This window comes from Salvia splendens, chromosome 17, assembly GCF_004379255.2.
Source record: "Salvia splendens isolate huo1 chromosome 17, SspV2, whole genome shotgun sequence".
Classification (NCBI taxonomy): Eukaryota; Viridiplantae; Streptophyta; class Magnoliopsida; order Lamiales; family Lamiaceae; genus Salvia; species Salvia splendens.
The window spans coordinates 10,710,894-10,730,461 of record NC_056048.1 but is presented as its reverse complement, the minus strand read 5'-3'; the positions used below and the strand labels follow the sequence as shown (position 1 = coordinate 10,730,461).

Below are 19,568 nucleotides of genomic sequence, written 5' to 3'. Positions count from 1 at the left end.
CTTTACTTTCTCTACTTTAACTCTTTAAATATCAATTCCTTAAATCATGAGCACAAAAGAAGTGCTTCGCTTATCTTGGGACGAAGGGAGTACTATTTTTGGTAATGGATCTCACATTCCACTAATTCATTGCACTCATATTTTATTAAAAAAGTAATAAAGAGTATATAAAGTAGAACTCACATTCCATCAACTTTTTCAAACAATTTTCCACTACAATTAATGAGGAACACTCTCTATTTTGTATTGAGAATCTAGTTGCACTCTGATGCACCCTATAATATCAATTAATGAGTACATTATTATATTACTCCATTCGTCCACCATTTAAAGAATTCTTTTACTATTTTGGTTTGTCAACGATATATTCCTTTACTTTATTCCATTTTTAGTATGCAGACCCCACATCCCACTAACTTTTCACATTCACAATCCAATATAAAACTAATACTTTAAATGAGTCTCACATTCCATTCACCTTTTCCTTACTTTTCTCCACAAAGTCAAACAATTTCTTTAAACTTGTGCGAAGTCAAAATGACTCTTTAAATGATCGGCGGATGAAGTATTTTTGAAGGCATGCCATACTAGTACTATAGTAGTAGGAGTACTTGTTAGTCAGTAGATATAAGTAAAACTAACTTATCAAATCTCCCCTACTTATTAGTCCACTTAGCAACTCCCGTTGTAAACTAGATAATTAATCATAGAATAATAGCTTAATAATTACTACTATATGCGATAAAGGTGAGTCAAATTCTTATGCCAACCAATCCACATTCTATAATAAAAATAAATAATAAATTAAAACCTGTAAAAATGAGAAGTTGAAAGCTACGTTGATAAGGGTGAAGTTCCCTTATCACGATAAAAGGCAGTCGCCGGAGCTTTGCCGGTCGATCAAACCAAGATTTAAGATTGCAAAAAGATAAAAAAACGATAAAAGCTAAAAAGATAATTTCATATTTCTTGATTCGAATAGAAGAATACAATATCTCCTATTTATAAGACTATAATGACTTAGGGAATAAGAAATAAAGATACTACGAATATATGGAAAGATATGTTAACTAAATAAGAGAGATTTGGGGATATTCTTGAGATATTCACGTATCAACTCCCCCCTCCTTAAGAGCGAACTTGTCCCCAAGGAGCAACTCCGGAAATCGTCGCTGCACCATGTCTCGTGGCTCCCCACTCGGCTGATCCAGAACTCGAGTCTCTTCGTAGCTTTCTCTTCCTCTATACCATAAGCTTTAGCTCTTCTCCAAAAGTATGTAAGCCATGCCTCTTTGAAGAGTACATCCTCAAATTCCTCTGCGCTCAGTTTGAATGCTTCCGTATACTTCGGATCAATTGGTGACCTCAAATCTGGAATCGAAGTCTTAGTGGAGGTATGTCTTCTTTGTTGAGCCAACGCACGAACAACAGATTCTTCAACCATCAAAGAAGCAAGTTCTCTTAAGCCCATTTCAACTGTTAGGGTGCTCTCAATGTTTCCATCTCCAGTAAGATCAAAATCTTCAACAAGTTTGCATTTTTGTGAGTTGTTATGACCTTTGTCCCAACGTTCTTCCTTAGCCTTCTGTCCAGCGGATAGGACAGCCAAAGATGACCAGTATTCATGTTTTGACGCAGCAATATCAGCACATATGCCAAGTTTAGCAGCTAAGCCCCAATATCGAGCCAGCCAGCACCTTTTAAGAACAACATCTCCTATTTCATGTTGGGTCAAAACAATTCTTTGTGTCATAGAGCGAAGAGCTTTAACTTCAGCTTCAGTTCCACGCAGTTGTTCAACAACAGCCGCTGACTCTTTTTTTGCCAGCTCAATATCAGAATGCAATAATGACACTTCCACGTCATCTTTTGCACGCCTAGCCTCTTTAAGAGCAACCTCCCTTTGACGCAATGCTGCTTCCTTTCTGCTCGAAAGTTTAGCTTCCAAAGAAACTCCTTCTCCAAGAGCAGTTACCTGTTTTTCAAGCTCCTTAACCCTTGCTTCAGCTGCTTCCCAACTCTCTTCTGCAAGTCTGAGCTTCTGAACAATATTTTCATTTTCTTCTTGCAACATATCGAGTTCATCACGAAGTGCAGACGAAGCACGCCAATCTCCTGCATCTCTCAGATTTTGTTGTCCTATATCTGGTGAGAATTTCTTTTCTCTCTGCCGGCTGCCAAGAGGATCAATTTTCTCGTGATCAACCCCAGAATCCGCAGCCACATCAATCACTATATTTTGCAACCCATTCGTAATCCCTGCCACCGGAGGTGATATTCTCAACTGAGAAAGTGAATCAGTGCATAAATCAGCCTCATTCGGTGGTGGCAATGGTGGTGGCGGAGGAGGAAATGACGCTGGTGGCAGAGGCACTGGATCTGTCAAAACATGATCATTTTTGGGGAGCAACATGGGCTGTGATGGTGTTGGAAAAAAGGCAACTCAAGCAATGTTTGCAAACATGGCCCCACCACCATTTGTGGAGTTGGCTGATTTGTAACACCGAACCAGTTTCTTCCATTTCTTCTCACAAGAGAAGACATCTTTGTAACATCATTTGGAGAATCATGAATAACAATATCGACCATTTCCAGCTCGTCCATCAAGTCATCCTCTCGACTATTCTCCCTCGGTTCCTTGCCCAAATTATTCATTAGGACCATGTAGTGAGGATCATGAGCAGTAGCAGCTCCACGAGGAACCATATGGAATGAGAGATGATTCCTGTCCACGGGGCATAGTTTCCCAACTCTAACCGGTAGGAGCACAGTGGGCGAACACGGCTCACCCGCAGAGCATGTCGGAGACCTCCACGCTCCTTGAAGGACTGAAGTAGGAGTAATTGGAGATCCACAACACGGTGATCTGATATCAAAATAATGGCCAGACCGTCCTTTGAAAACGGATTTCCTGCAGGGGCTGTAGTCACCCAAATTTTCATCATCACCCATCTCATCAGATGACCTCTCCCGAGCTAGCTTGATGATATCTTCGAGCATCAACACAGCAATATGCTCTAACTCAGAGTGTTGCAATTTCATAGATGAAACATAACTGCAACGGAACATCCACTTCTCTGTTGCCCACAGCTTTCCTATTGATTGCAGAGTATCACAGAAGATCTTCAAAACCCCATGAGTACATGCATCCTGAAATTCTGAAGCCGGTTTGATCTTTGGATAGCGCTGGAAAATATCATGAAGGGTCAATACTAACAGCTCACGCAGAGTAGCAGAGCCGGAGTAAGGTGAGAAATCGAGCAAATCTCTGAGGCAGGCAGTTTTGTTCCTAATCTCAGTCGTGGAAGCAAAATTGCCAGCCGCTCCAACCGTCGGAACATTTCTGACCTTGACATTCCCAGATGTAACTATGTTTGGAACTTTTTTGGTCTCAACCTCACTTTTCTCGTAACGTGGAATGCGTATCTTCTCGTAACGAGGTTTCTCCGCATGGTACCCTCTGTCAATCTCCATTCCTTCTTCTACATCGACAGTGGTCTCAAAGGACGATGATGACTCAATGGACAGAACGCCATCCGGTCCAACCTTGTCAATCGCATCAGCAATCATTGTCCCAATTATCTCATCATTCCCAGGAGATATGGAGGTGGTCGAGATTTTGCGCCGTTCCGACGCGTCGATCCTCGCCTCTAGCCCCGCCAACGATGCTAGGACATGCTCAAACACCAGCGCCGGAGTATCCAACGCCAAAGTTGCTGAAGAATTCGAATCCACCCTCGAAATCCAATTTGCTGCATCAGTCTCGTCAAAGCGCGGAGCCTTCATCTTTTCATAACGTGACTGATCCTGACGATAGTGATCATAACGTGGTTTCTCCGAACGAGGCTGCTCATAACGTGGGGGTTCGGAATAACGACCGCCCTCCTGCCTTCCCCATGCGTTCTCCCACTGAGGCGCACGTCGGTCGGGCTGATCAGCCACCCTATGAGCCGGATTGTCCCAAGCAGTAGGTCTTCTCCCTCGAAAACCATCGTTCACTGCCCCGTAGCGGTCACACTGCTTCGTCTCTGAGTTTGGCGGAAGGAATCTGCTCCGAGACGGCCCGGTGAACCCTTTTTGCGCCTGGTTCGACCGAAAGCCATCGTTGCCAGGCCGGTAAGCATCCCATGGCAACTCCACCGAGTGCGGCGCATTGTAATTGCTCCGAACCTGTGCGCCGTCAAACCCTAGATGTGGGTGAGACGCAACCGCTGTCGCCGCTGACATGATCGGTCTATTTCTTGCTGAATCGCCACGCCATTGCTGCCAATCATCAAAAGGAGGGTCTGGGTCTGGGTCTGGCCATGGCGGAGGAAGCGCGACGTTATGCCCCCGCTCTGGGTCTGGCCATGGCGGAGGATGCGCGACGTTCTGCTGCCGCTCCATCGCGTCGAAGCGCGCCTCCACGCGTGCAAGCGACGCCAGCAGATGTTCGAACGCCATCGCCGTGGAGTCCAGCGATCCACTCGACGCCGTGAATTGCTCAAGGCCGCGTATGACTCCGGCGGAAGTCACAACTCCCGATTCCGTACGGCTCCCCATTCGATTCGACAAGGATAATCTGAGATCGTCAATGAAAGCACCAGTTGATAAGGGTGAAGTTCCCTTATCACGATAAAAGGCAGTCGCCGGAGCTTTGCCGGTCGATCAAACTAAGATTTAAGATTGCAAAAAGATAAAAAAACGATAAAAGCTAAAAAGATAATTTCATATTTCTTGATTCGAATAGAAGAATACAATATCTCCTATTTATAAGACTATAATGACTTAGGGAATAAGAAATAAAGATACTACGAATATATGGAAAGATATGTTAACTAAATAAGAGAGATTTGGGGATATTCTTGAGATATTTACGTATCATACGTACACAGCTTCCTTATTCTTTAAGAAACTGTGGTCCTATATAAGTAATCCCAACTTTTATAAATTGACTAATGATATGGTTAACCCATTAACTTATGATGTTTACATATTTTTTTGAAAGAAAAACATACACATTTTACAAAATTACACTTAGATGAATAGATAGTATGCGGATTAAACTCTAGATTATATAAAGGGAAAAAACTTTAAGTGTTTCATATTTTTAAATTAAAAATTGTTCATACCATAATTACAGATCCTTAAAACTTTTATTTTGTTCTCTTTATTTTGCGCAATTAAATATGAGAAAGGCTTATATGATTTTCTCCACCAAAGGTGATTAAATTAACTTTGTACATTTTATTTACTTCCTCCGTCCCAAGATAAGTGAGCACAAACTTTTCGGCACAGGATTTAAGGATATGGAGTTTTGTCAGTAAAGTGGAAAGTGAATAAAGTAAGAGAGTTAATAAAGTAGAGATAGAAAGTAAGAGAGAGAATACCAAAAAAGAAAATGGCTCACTTATCTTGGGACGTCCCAAAAAAGAATGTGAGTCGCTTATCTTGGGATGGAGGGAGTATAATTTAAAACATATTAAATTATGATATTTATTTTAGCATTATTTTTTCTATACATTTTAAAATTTTTTTAAAAACTTATACTAATTTCAAATAAACATTTATAGGTGGAAAGGTTGGTTGGATGCCTAGATCACTACATTGTTGTGTCTGGTCAGAAGGTGAATAACGGGAAGACACAATTCTATTTGGCGACTGAGCACATGGAGTTTGCTAGCATTGTTGAGGAAGTTGGAGGATTTCAGAGAGGGGTGATGCCTTTCACATACCTTGGGGTCCCGATCTTCAGAGGAGCGAGAAGGGCAGATCATCTTTTGCCCCTTAGGCAGAAGCTCATGGACAGGATCCACAGTTGGTCCCATCGACACCTTGCTTTTGGGGGTCGGCTTGCTTTGATTAGGAGTACTCTCGCCGCCATCCCGCTACACATTTTACAGGTTATGAACCCTCTGCTTGGCTTTCTGGATGAGATGGAGCAGATTCTGGCTAGATATTTTTGGGGTACAGTTGGAGAGAAGAGGAAGCTACACTGGATTTCTTGGAGACAAATTTGCTTGCCTTTTGATGAAGGTGGCTTGGGTATTCGCCGCTTCAGGGAAGTGGCAGTGGCATTTGGGTTCAAGTTGTGGTGGAGACTTCTGGCACAGGATTCTCTCTGGGCCCAGTTCATGACCCAGAAGTACAATATCCTCCCTTGTCATTTGCATACATTTCCTTGTTGGTCGCATGATAGTCCTACTTGGCGTCGTTTGCGTCGTATTTGGTCATACATGCACGAGTATATTTGTTGGTCCTTGGATGAGGGGAAGATCAGCTTCTGGGATGATGTCTGGCTTGGGGCTAGCCCCATCCGGAATCTGTGCGTCCCGGGAAATGATCCTCCTCAATCTTAGGTTGTTGCATCATATTGGCATGATTATGCATGGGATGAGGATATGCTGCATAGTTTATCTTTCAGGTTTGGCGTACCTCCAGATGTGATAGACCACGGCTACCCTTATCTCGTGTCTAAGGCCAGAACGGAATTTTGCGGCCATCTTCTCATCGGTGTCCACTAACTCGGGCGCATATCGGGTCATTTCACAAAGAGCACGGTCGTACTCCGTCACCGTCATGTTTCCCTGTTTCAGGGTGTGGAACTCCACTATCTTCGCCCGTCTATAGCTCATGGGAATGTACTTGTCGTATACCTCTTCCTTGAATTCTTCCCATGTGAGCGCCTCGTGGCGGGCAGGGTTCATAGTTCATCGTTTAGTTTCCCACCAAAAATCGGCAGGTCCAGTCAGTTGATACGTCACGCAAGCTAGACGTTCCCTATCGGTGCATCCCATGAAGTCAAATATACGCTCGAGGTCGCGTATCCAAGCCTCTGCCTTCGGGGGCTCTCCCAGTCCGTCAAACTTTGGAGGGTTTTCCTTTCGGAAGGCCTTAATGTATTCTCTCTCTTGAGGTTGAGGTGGGGGTGGTGGTGGAGGAGGGGGTTGATTCCCGACACTTCCCTCTGATTGTTCCTCCATGTCATTCTCTACTTGTGGGCCACGTCTGCGTCTTGGTGGCATTCTGGTACAAAAGACAAGTTAGCATCGTTGTTAGTATTCATTGTTATCAAAATCGTAACTTCCTTGCATTCGTCGCACTCTGACGTTATATTGGGCGCCCTTATATGCGGGTTGTTTTATCCGTGCCATTTACGCGAAGACGAAGGTTTTCCAACATATATTCTATCTTGTTATTTGTGATAAATCTAGAGTTCGTCATGCATCACCAAATTTGAGGCCGCCCTAAGGCTTCCTATGTTCACATGCTTATGTCGTAGTACTTTCACACATAACACATACTTAAGTAATCATACCAATCTTGCTCATGTCTCACATAATCATACCATAACAATATTATATTCGCACACACAACACGTGCTTAGATCATCTTGCCAATCATGTTCATATTCCACATAATCACACTATCACAATATCATTTTCACACATATAACACGGGTTTAGATTATCATGCCAATCATGCTCATGTCTCCCATAACCATATCACTACATTATCATCTTCACACATAACATTTATTCACATGCGTACACTTGCCAAAACATCCTCATCATATTATCATCAATTTCATACATCAATCTCGCATTCTTTCAACAACTTAAACATACCTCACTTTCTTTGGTTGAGAGTGATGCTTCGGATGTTGAGCCTTCGTGACACTTCTAGTCTAGGGATACTGATCTAGACTTAGACTGAAAGAAGACTCTCGGACCAAAGCTAAAGAACCTGGCTCTGATACCACTTTGTCACGACCGCCCTCACTAAGGATAGTAAAGACGGGGAAATCGTGACTAGGGAAGGGACTAAGGAGCGGGTTAATATCTCAAGGTAAATAATGTTAAAAAGTAGTGAGGGGCAAAACGAAAGACTTTAACAAGAACGATTCGAAACACGGCAGCGGAAAAACAAGTATCAGAGGAGAGTCATAGGATGACGCCCATGTTTGAAGACACGACACATCCGGGAATTCCTAAAGCTCACTTAACATCCGCCGCAACATCACCCCTCAACCTGCACATAAAGAAAAAGGATATGCAGGGCTGAGTACTTGTTGTACTCAATGGGCTCATGCCGAAAATATTTTTATAACAGTTATGTCATCCATACCGGTGAACTCGAGTTTTTACGTTTATTTAAGAAATATCACGAGTATCACAAAAACACTTTTCACAGACCGGCCGGTCAAAACAATCTCTCCACTTTCTCATCAATCAATCAATCACATCCTCTTACCATAGTGCGACGAAAGTGTGGCCACACTATTCACCCACGAGACCGACCGACTAGCAAGGACGGCTCACGATCCCCTCTGTGTACACAGCCTGATAGGGTTTGCGGCCCTACTCAGATCCGAATTCGTTTATCATAGCCCTATAGCCTAATAGAGCGAACTCACAAACTAGGCATCAAGCACAATCTCAACATAGCCCTATAGCCTAACGGAGCAAGCTCAAACGAACTAGGCATCAGGCAACAATCTCAACATCAAAACAATCACGGCATGACATAACACTTTAAACCACCCTTATAACACCACATCATATTTTCGGAAAAATAAGGAGGTTTGAAAAGAAAGCCCACCTCGTCCGCTTAACAATTCACAATCCAACTTATGGCAACTCTCGTTCCTCGAGTTCACGAATACACAATCACCCTTGTCAACGACAACACAAGTCAGCCTTCCACAAAAACATATTACCATGCATGTCCTATCGTTTCTTTCACCGTTCTCTCAAAATTACCCAACCCAACGTTCGTCACAAAGATGGAAAAACACACCATAGTATATTTCGACGTATCTCACGCGATCACATCATTAAACACGTTCCTTGGATATACATGCATCGTATAATACTTTTAAACTTGAAAATAAATATCCTTTTATCAAAGCAGAAAACTGGCAGAACTGCGCGACCGTTTTATAAAAATTACTAAAAATTCACCCGACCTCATATGAAGCTAAATTTTAGTCACAACACAGAATACACATTCAAGTTCATCCTGACAAATTTTCACACTGAAATCACGTCGTTTATTTAGTTAAATCAATAATTAAACTCTCTGGTCGGAACATAAAATTTCTAACAGTACTGCGCAGTTCATTTGAAAATTTTACCATAAATTCATCCAATGCCTAAAAAGGCTGAAAATTTACACGACTTAGAAGACACTTCAAATTTTCATATAGTTCAAGAATCACATCAATCGGAGGTCATTTGGTCAGTCAAAAAGAAAACGAAACATTCTTGGCGAGAACACAGGTTTCTGGCAGATTTGCGCAGTCAACTTCAAAAAATTATTAAAAATTCATTTGTTTGATGAGTCAATTACAGATCAGAAGCTACTGGTCGTGCACCACAGATTTCAGGTTCATAGTTTCGAAAATAGGGGTTTTCATCTTCCATCAAACAAACCCCAACTTTTCATGCTGGAAAATACATAATCATGCTTAAAAGGTTCTCATAATCATGTTTGCCCATAAACTCACATCATTCACCAAAGATTCAAATCAAACTTCACAAAATTGCATTCAAAACGCATACATAAATGCAAACACAAATTCCCCTCCGATTAAAACCTTAGATTTGAAATCCCTACACTCACTAGATGCATGAGGGAGTCGAAAGAATGTTTGGATGGAGAGGAATGAAGAATAGAGGTTTGATTGTACCTTTCTTGAACGAAACAATCGGTAGAAACGAATATAACTCTTGATTCTTCAACAAACTCTTGGCGAATCGAAAGGATCTTGAGTAGAGTAGAAAAACAAGTGTGGGAGAAGATGGAGCAAGGGGAGGGGCGTGTGATTTGAGAGGGAGGCGTGTGTGATGGGTTTAGGGTTAGGCTTTTGGTTTTATTTATAGAGTTAGGAATAATATATCCCACAATTAATTGAAGATTTGAGAGAATAAATCAAATAAAGATTTGAGAGATTTGGGGGGGGGGAGGCGTGAATTATGGGGAGAAATAAGGGGAGGATTTTTGAAAATCATAGCTATTTAATTAGCTTATGATTTAATTTGGTATTTCACGGAGTAGAATAAAATAATTTGGAGTAGAGAAATTTATAAAATCCTCCAAAAATAATGAGAAGTAGGCGTGTGGTTTAAGGTTCCTCCCACCAGAAAAATTTCCAAATCTTTAATAGAATAAAGTAAGGCAAGATTGGCTAGAATATTCCAATTCATTCATGGAAAGAAATAAGTAAGAAATCAATTATAGAATACTTAATTTCTCCTCTCCCAAAAATAGGAGATTTCGAAAATCATGGAAAAATAAGAATTTTTGGTTTTGGATTTAATTTGGATAAATATCCCAAAATAATTAAATAAATCCAAGAAAGAAGATATTACTTCCAATAAATAGAGATGCCGAAAAGAATTTGAATAAGGTAACTGGCACAAATATGCATGATCCTATTTAATTAAATCCCGGCCATTGGAAAACATATCATATTATTCCACATAACTCTCAACCATTAATTTCACATCGTTAACACAACCTCATAGAAATCAATTTCCAAAAATGCATTTCCAAATCAACATCCTCATTAATAAAACGAAAATAAGCCATCAAATAAAAAAAAGTCAAAAATTTTCCGGGGTGCTACACTCACCATCTGCACGTGCTTATTTTGGCCGGCAAGATCACCCCGACCCACTGGAGGGGATGTTCGTCGTCGGTTGATTTCATGTCTTTCTCTCTCAGACAGCGTGTTCTGCGGTCACTCATGGTCCTATAGCATCCCCCTAATGCCCCTTGGGTGAAGCTAAACACTGACGGTGCCTTCTCTACATCGACACTGGAGGCGGGGGAGGGAGGATTCGTTCGAGGCTCTGATGGAGGACTTCTACGTGCCTTCTGTGCTCCGATAGCTGCATCATCGAGCTTTGAGGCTGTTGGCTCTGATTCGGGGTTTGAAGATGGCTATGGAGCTTTCAACACACATTTGGATTGAGCTTGACTCAACAGCTCTGGTTACCTTGTTGTCATCTGGACAGCTTGGCTCTGCGGATCTTAGACATTACATGGCTTTGATCCGGAGTATGACTTCTCAACGGCATGTTCGGTTCTCACACATATATAGAGAAGGGAACCGGGCTGCCGACTTTCTTGCAGGTAGGGGGTTCAGACCCCAGCCCTTACTTACTATGATCCAATCTCTGCGCCTTGGTATCTGAAGTCGTTGGTTAGGATGGACCAGCTGTGATATCCTAACTTCCGTTTCCGACATAGAGATGTAGGTTGATCTAACCTCTTTGGTGGTTGGTTTTGATAATTTTTCGTTTCTTCCTCTTATGTGTCTAGTCATCCTTTTTCCACTTGATAGTACAAAGGATCTCGACTTGTGGGACATCTACTTTGCATCCTCATGTTCTTGTTTAGATCTTAGTCACTTTTGAGCTAAGATTATATTTTTGGAACATTACATTTTGATCTTATTTATGGGTTAGAGGTCTGCCTAAACCTTTCGCCCACAATTCACGTTTATGATTAAAAAAAAATCATTACACATTTTCCAAAAATCCCAATACATAGGATCTTTTTACGCGGTTTCTCTTTTTTATTTTGTTTTAACGCGTTTTTAGTTTCTCTCTATAGCATCCAAAATAAATTCTGCGCCTCTCTCTCTCTCTCTAAACTATTACTCCATATAAATATAGATACTCTATTTATTTAATTGACTAAAAACTCAAAAACAATCAAGTGATTCTGAAACATTCTCCTATAACATATTCTTGAATTGACTGAAAATTAAAAAAAATGCATAAATCTGAAATAATAATAAATAAAATAAAAAGGTACTACATCCAAACGAAGGAAATGTACAACTACAAGAAGCAGACATCCATCTTAGCTGGATAGCACATCTACCTTTATTACTGTACCAACTCCAGTGGGCCCTACTCAAAGCTAGCATCCATCAATTTCACACACGCGCACAAACATTTTATATTCTTATATTTTTTCAGCAATTAATTTAGAGAGAGGGCTTAATTATTTATGAATATTAATTATTTTATACTAATAGAGAATAAAGTCCACCCAAATCTATCTCTGTCACACACACACACAGCCTTTTTTTCAATTGCGACGTTAATTTATAGAAAGGATCTAATTGTTTCAGAAAGAGAATTAATTAATTAATTAATACTCAAGTCCACCCAAATGTGTCCTTTCATACACACAGTGACACGGCTAGTTTATCTCTCTCTATCTCTATCACACTATCAATCAAGACTCTAAAAAGCCTATCGTCTTGTCCAGCTACATTACAGTGGAGCGTTAGCTTGTAAAGAAAAAAACTTCTAATTATTTCATTAATTATATTTTTCCCATTTTCATTGAACACACAACACCTTTTCGTTTCTAGAATAATGTGTAGTAGTTTTCTCTCATTTTCATCAATCCCTTCTCTTTTTTCCTTTCTCCAATTGGATTTTTTTTGTGTGTTTCTCCCAATGTGGTGATTTGTGATGGGGTTTATTATCGGTTAGCAAGACCGGATTTTGAGCCCAAAATCCATCCTTTTCTATCTGCAATTGCTCGCCAAGGATAAATCTCGAGGTGGATTAGGTGTATCTGATTGAGATTTTGGGCACGGAAAAGCAAGAATCTGCAGCTGCATTAAGGCATTTTGGAGCTAAATCTTGAGGGGTTTTAAGTGTGGTTTTTTCAAAAGATTTTGCATTTGGGGAAAAAAGGAGAATTGCTGACTGGTTGGAGAAATCCCAGCTGTTTCTCCAACGCAGGGGATTAAATTTCTGAAGTGGGATACAAAAGGTTGGGATTTTTGGCAGATTTGTGTTTGTGGGATTATGGCGATGAACACAGGAGGGAGGCTTGTTGCTGGTTCTCACAATAGAAATGAGTTTGTGCTGATTAATGCCGATGAAATTGGGAGAGTGAGTATTTGGATAAACCCTCATTTTGGTTTTTGTTGTTTCATCTCTGTTGATGCCCCATTTCCATTTTCTTGCTTCTTGTGATTCTCATGTAGATTTAGGTGTTAGTTAGTGTTGAATTTGTTTGTACCTTAGTTGATTGTGTGAATTAGGATTGGAATTAGAGTTCATCTTTTGATTGCAAAAGGTTTAGATGTTTGCATTGAGTCTGATTGTGAGGGTTGCTTAGTTAACCTCCCCCCTCTTTAAGTGATTTTTCTCTGTTTACCTTCTCTACTTGAAATGGTAAGAATATGAGTATACATATTTTATTGTGTTTCTCTCTATCAGCCACTACGATTACTATTTTTCTTGATTTTAAAGTGAAAGTAATCTAAATTTCTTTCATCATATGAGTGCTAATCTAAGAGGAGAATGCTGAAAAAAGAAAATTATCTCTTGGTCATAAGTGATAGAATAACTTGTTGTAGCCTGAAAAGTTAAGAACTTTTACAGAAAAATGTTTGATTAGAACTTCCCAAGTTACAGTAAATGGCCTTATGAGCTATATATTGCAAGTGGCTAGGCTGACTGTTTCCATGAATGCGTGCTTGTTGAGTATGGTTGAATAGAGGTCAAGGAAAGCCATTTATGTTGCTTTGTGGCCATAGTTAAGGATGAGAAACTAATGTAATCATGTTCCTGATTTCTTTTCGATTTTATAGATTAAGGCAGTTCATGAACTGAGTGGGCAAACATGCCAAATTTGCGGGGATGAAGTGGAGATAATAAATGAGGAGCCTTTTGTTGCCTGCAATGAATGCGGTTTACCCGTTTGTAGAACTTGCTATGAGTATGAGAGGAAAGAGGGAATTCAGGCCTGTCCTCAATGCAAAACCAGATACAAGCGCATTAAAGGTGAGTCTGTCGAAGATTCTCTTATTGCAAATGGTTGTTGTTCAGAGCTGAAACCTTTCTCTGTTGTGTAAATGTCTTATTGATAATGCCTTTGTACCATAGGGTTTGCTAGGGTTGAGGGTGATGAAGATGAAGATGGTATTGATGATTTGGAAAACGAGTTTGATTATGTAAAGAGCGAGCCTTTAGGCTTTACCCAAACCGGTGGTGCAGTAGGATCGATCTATGGTGGTTTAGCTGGATCAGCCACCACCTCCAAACATGATTCATCTCAGGGCGTCGATATCCCTCTTTTGACGTATGGTGAAGAGGTAATGAAAAATCTAGACTCTCTCTCTCTCTTTGTATATTTGCTTGTGTGTATCATTCTATTGTATCACATTGGCCTTAATGTCTTCTGGTTATGTATTAGGATGTTGAGATTGCGCATAATCAGAATGCTATAATAGTACCCCCATTTGCCAGTCATTTGAATGGAATTCATGGGACTCCTCCTGGTACAACAGCATCTCGTAAGTTGCTCTTCTGATTCAGATCCTGCAGCGGGAAGCCTTTTTAGTTTGTGTAATATTATTCACTCATTATTCTGATGTTGCAGTGCATCCCCGACCCATGGCCCCAGAGAAAGATCTTGCAGTATATGGCTATGGAAGTGTTGCATGGAAGGATCGGATGGAAGAATGGAGGAGAAGGCAAAATGAAAAACTTCAAGTGGTCAAACATCAAGGGGATGGGGGTGATTTTGGTGCAGATTTGCCTATGTAAGCACTGAGTAGTAGCCATAATTTCGTGAAATGGCTAGTCTCTTCTTTGCTTTCTATAACAGTCATTAACAACAACTTGCAAAAACGGCTCATCTTTCTATGCTTTATATGCTATCTATAATATTTTTTGAGGCTATAACTAACACAAATCCTAAATGTATGTAGTTCTGTCTTCTGTCTGTAGTTATCTTCTAGATATTGTGCAAGATAATGTATGTTGAACCACTACTTGTATTTTCAGGCATAGAAGTGTGAGATAAATGGTGATTATCTTTGTTTATAATAACTCTATATTTGTATCTTATTATCTTAAACTCTATGCGGATGGATGAAGGGAGACAGCCACTTTCAAGGAAACTTCCCATTTCTTCAAGCAAGATAAATCCATACCGAATGGTAATTATCCTGCGTCTTGCGGTTCTTGGCTTGTTTTTTCACTATAGGATTCGCCATCCAGTTCCTGGTGCATATGGCTTGTGGATGACATCAGTTATCTGTGAGATATGGTTTGCTGCATCATGGATACTTGATCAGTTCCCCAAGTGGTGTCCTATTGAGCGAGAAACTTACCTTGATCGACTCTCTCTTCGGTAAGCGCCATCTTTCTCTCTCTATCACACTTGCCGACGCATTTTGTATTCATCTTGCTTCTTGTTTTGAGCATATTCTGTTATTATAGTACTAATAGTCTTCATCTGGAACCATTGAAGTACTTTCACTGCTAATGTTATAACGTTGCTTGAACTTTTTATAGGTATGAAAAAGAAGGAAAGCCCTCAGAATTAGCAGACGTTGACGTCTTTGTCAGCACAGTAGATCCCATGAAAGAACCTCCTTTAATTACGGCAAACACAGTTCTCTCCATCCTTGCTTCGGATTATCCAGTTGACAAAGTATCATGCTACGTGTCAGACGACGGTGCAGCCATGCTTACTTTTGAAGCACTTTCTGAGACATCTGAGTTTGCTCGGAAATGGGTTCCCTTCAGCAAGAAATTCAATATCGAACCTCGTGCTCCTGAATGGTATTTCTCTCAGAAGATAGACTATTTGAAGAATAAAGTTCATCCCTCCTTTGTTAGAGAAAGGCGTGCAATGAAGGTTGGTATTATCTATGATATTGTTACTTTGTTGAGATTCACACAAAACAAAAGAAAAATGAACACCTCCATTCTCTTTGCACACGAGCTCATTGATAAAGATTCAGTTTTTATCATATCGAATAAACTGACTGGATGGGTTTCTGATATCTTTGTCTTGCACAGAGAGAATATGAAGAGTTCAAAGTTCGGATTAATCGTTTGGTGGCCATGGCTGAGAAGGTTCCGGAGGAAGGTTGGACTATGCAGGATGGAACACCCTGGCCCGGTAACAATGTCAGGGACCATCCTGGTATGATTCAGGTTGGTGAGAGTCACAACAACTAATTTGCTTGGCTTTGCTTATGTAGTGTGTGATTTTAGCTCCAAAGGAAGTAGTAGTTGTCTCATTGCTGAGCGAGGCCACTAAATTGACTCTACAGGCTATAGATGTTGGATTTTTATGATGCATGCCCTGTTCTGTAGGCATAGATTGGTTTCAGAAAAAGCGAATTAATCGACTCTTAACAAAGTGTGGTGCCAATACCCTTAAGCCCTTTTCCAAGGTTTTTCAAACAATAATGTTTCATTCTGTAACAACAATTTTGGTGAAGGTACACTGACATCAGAGTTTAGTCATGTTAGCTATTGTTCCAGTGCCACGAGTCACTTAATTGACATTTTGTTGTGTTTAGGAGTAGGGTTTTTACATGCCGTGACATGCAAAAAAAATGATGTTAATCTTTCTTTATTTTGCACTTTGGCGCAATGGGGTGCAACTAACTATTTCGTGTCATTCTTTTTGTTCTTACGTTGTCTTTGATTACCAATTGCTTTTTCAACAGGTATTTCTTGGCCATGAAGGTGTTCGTGATATTGAAGGGAATGAGCTCCCTAGTCTGGTATATGTTTCACGTGAAAAGAGACCCGGCTTCGACCATCACAAGAAAGCTGGTGCTATGAATTCACTGGTGAATGCCTATTACCTTTTTATTATACATGCAAAGAGAAAAGGTTTACTTTGTTACTGAACTTATTCTCTGTAATTTATACAGATACGGGTTTCAGCGGTTCTGTCAAATGCTCCTTATCTTCTAAATGTCGACTGTGATCACTACATTAACAATAGCAAGGCGTTGAGAGAAGCTATGTGTTTCCTCATGGATCCCACCTCAGGAAAGAAAGTATGCTATGTGCAGTTTCCCCAAAGATTTGATGGGATTGATAGGCACGATAGATATTCTAATCGTAATGTCGTGTTTTTCGATGTATGTATATCCTCGCTCCTTCTCTATACTTGTTCCGTCATCCACGCCGTCGAGCAGGACATAACTCTTGAACTTATGTGCAGATTAATATGAAAGGATTGGATGGTCTGCAAGGACCTATATATGTCGGAACTGGGTGTGTCTTCAGAAGGCAAGCACTATATGGATTCGATGCTCCTGCTAAAAAGAAGGCACCTAGCAAGACGTGTAACTGCTGGCCGAAGTGGTGCTGTTTGTGTTGTGGTTCAAGGAAGAGCAAGAAGGGGAAAGGAAAGAAAGATAAGAATAAGAAGTCTAAGCACAAAGAGGCATCGAAGCAAGTACATGCTCTTGAAACCATAGAAGAAGGAATTGAAGGTAGAATTTTCGTTATAGTTTTAATCGTTCAAGGAAACATTAGGAAATACTTTCTGCTAAAGTGGATTTCTTTTTGTATTGTATAGCAGTAAGCACTGTGGATCGACCGCCCATCTCCCAAGAGAAACTCGAGAAGAAGTTTGGTCAGTCACCTGTTTTTGTGGCTTCGACACTTCTACAAGCTGGCGGCATGCCAAATCCCGTTAGTTCGACCTCTCTATTGCAGGAAGCCATCCATGTCATTAGCTGTGGGTATGAAGATAAGACGGAATGGGGAAAAGAGGTATAGTGTTGTTCGTGCTCACTCTGCCGTTAATATGACTTGCGTGGATTTATCCAAACTTTTTCGAATTCCTAACCAGGTCGGCTGGATATACGGCTCAGTCACCGAAGATATTTTGACGGGGTTCAAGATGCATTGCCATGGCTGGCGTTCGGTCTACTGCATGCCCAAAAGGCCCGCATTCAAGGGATCTGCTCCGATCAACCTTTCAGATCGTCTTCACCAGGTTCTTCGATGGGCTCTTGGTTCAGTCGAGATTTTCCTGAGCAAACACTGCCCTATCTGGTACGGATATGGCGGAGGATTGAAGTGGTTGGAACGATTTTCCTACATAAACTCAGTTGTGTATCCGTGGACTTCTATTCCGTTGCTTGTTTACTGCACATTGCCAGCTATCTGCCTTCTTACCGGGAAGTTCATTGTCCCTGAGGTACGTCTTTTCAGTTGGCTTTCTACGTTTTTGCTTCGTATAAGCTATCTTCCGGTGTATCTTGCTACTTTTCGTGTTTAACTAACGCCTAGTTCAAATTTTACAGATTAGTAATTATGCCAGCATCATATTCATTGCCCTTTTCGGCACCATTGCTGTGACTGGTATTCTTGAAATGCAATGGGGAGGCGTTGGAATTGACGACTGGTGGAGAAACGAGCAGTTCTGGGTGATCGGAGGCGTCTCCTCCCACCTCTTTGCGCTTTTCCAAGGGCTCCTCAAGGTCTTGGCCGGTGTGAGCACAAACTTCACTGTCACCTCGAAAGGAGGCGACGAAGACGGAGGATTTGTCGAGCTCTACCTCTTCAAGTGGACGTCGTTGCTGATCCCGCCCACAACCCTCCTGATCATCAACATCGTTGCCGTGGTCGTTGGAGTCGCCGATGCTGTCAACAACGGGTACGACTCGTGGGGCCCGTTGTTTGGCCGACTCTTCTTTGCCATCTGGGTCATCATGCACCTCTACCCGTTCCTCAAGGGTTTGATGGGGAAGCAACAGGGCGTCCCGACCGTGATCATCATATGGTCCATCCTGCTCTCGTCGATACTAACCCTCGTGTGGGTTCGGATAAATCCGTTCGTCTCGAGGGACGGCCCGGTCCTCGAGATCTGTGGGCTCAACTGTGACGACTGAGGACCACGGTGTCCGGCCCTCGGACTCTTAGCAAGACATAGGGACAGCTCTTCGTTGCTGTGAATCGATGTTTACTTGAGCAGCCAGACGCGTTAGCTGGTACGTTTTTGCCCCGTCCCGACCGACCGGTTTCCGATGTAGCTGAAGGTAGAATAAGAAGTGTTGCTCTCTTACTCAGTCAATTTTAGATTGTATAGATGTGAAGTGGCAAATGATTGCTTGATGTCTGTTTTTGAGATATGGTTTCATTGATTCTTTTGTTGGATATGTGTTTGGTTTTTGTGGTGTCTTAGATATGGCCCTTAAAAGGTGATAAATGTAAGTGAAGAAAAAGGGATTATATACTGTTAAATATTATTCTTTTTTATCTGTGGATGGGAAAATGTATGTGTTTTTTCTGCTAAATATTGGAAATTTAGTTGTGATTTCAAGCAATTTAAAAATTGTTAAATATAGATCCAACAAATATTTAACAATCTTAGTCTTTCAATAAATTTAGTTGTGATTTCAAGCAATTTTAAAATTGTTAAATATAGATCCAGCAAATATATAACAATCTTAGTCTTTCAACAAATTTAGTTGTGATATCAAGCAATTTTAAAATTGTTAAATATAGATCCAACAAATTCGAATGGGTTGCAATTGCAAAACCGTTAAAAGTGTTGTAATTGATATTCGTACAATGTTATGTGGAGTAGTAGTAATTACAAATAACGTAATAAAGTTATGACATTTAGATGATTTAACTCAAGAAGATGTTAAGTTATTATATGGATGAAATATTAAAGTTGTCTTTCAATGTAAAATTGAGGTGAATTTCAGTTTCTAAATAACATACCTAATTACCTACATAGTAAGATATTGAAATTTGATAGAGTTGGTCCAAGTCGGC

At 40.8% G+C, this 19,568-nt stretch overlaps 2 protein-coding genes across 2 annotated transcripts; one reads left to right on the top strand and one right to left on the bottom strand.

Annotated features, from left to right (window-relative positions):
* Positions 1–1,032: 1,032 nt before the first annotated feature.
* LOC121773472 (coiled-coil domain-containing protein SCD2-like) lies at positions 1,033–2,558 on the bottom strand. The gene has a single exon (XM_042170338.1). It carries the CDS (start codon positions 2,411–2,413, stop codon positions 1,067–1,069), a length of 1,347 nt encoding a protein of 448 aa, XP_042026272.1. The 5' UTR covers positions 2,414–2,558; the 3' UTR covers positions 1,033–1,066.
* Positions 2,559–12,252: 9,694 nt separating this feature from the next.
* LOC121773868 (cellulose synthase A catalytic subunit 5 [UDP-forming]-like) lies at positions 12,253–19,059 on the top strand. The gene is made up of 14 exons (XM_042170788.1): positions 12,253–12,905; positions 13,610–13,802; positions 13,905–14,113; positions 14,215–14,314; positions 14,401–14,563; positions 14,890–15,156; positions 15,321–15,666; positions 15,831–15,968; positions 16,490–16,615; positions 16,700–16,912; positions 16,996–17,269; positions 17,356–17,552; positions 17,632–17,982; positions 18,089–19,059. Exons 1-14 carry the CDS (start codon positions 12,819–12,821, stop codon positions 18,674–18,676), a joined length of 3,252 nt encoding a protein of 1,083 aa, XP_042026722.1. The 5' UTR covers positions 12,253–12,818; the 3' UTR covers positions 18,677–19,059.
* Positions 19,060–19,568: the final 509 nt, after the last annotated feature.

Bases quoted from the DNA above. Each gene is read 5' to 3' on its own strand.
- LOC121773472 (XM_042170338.1), bottom strand. From the start codon at position 2,413: ATGTTGCTCCCCAAAAATGATCATGTTTTGACAGATCCAGTGCCTCTG.
- LOC121773868 (XM_042170788.1), top strand. From the start codon at position 12,819: ATGGCGATGAACACAGGAGGGAGGCTTGTTGCTGGTTCTCACAATAGA. The intron at 17,270-17,355 runs GTAGAATTTTCG...TGTATTGTATAG, and splicing joins CATAGAAGAAGGAATTGAAG to CAGTAAGCACTGTGGATCGA. The intron at 17,553-17,631 runs GTATAGTGTTGT...ATTCCTAACCAG, and splicing joins AGACGGAATGGGGAAAAGAG to GTCGGCTGGATATACGGCTC.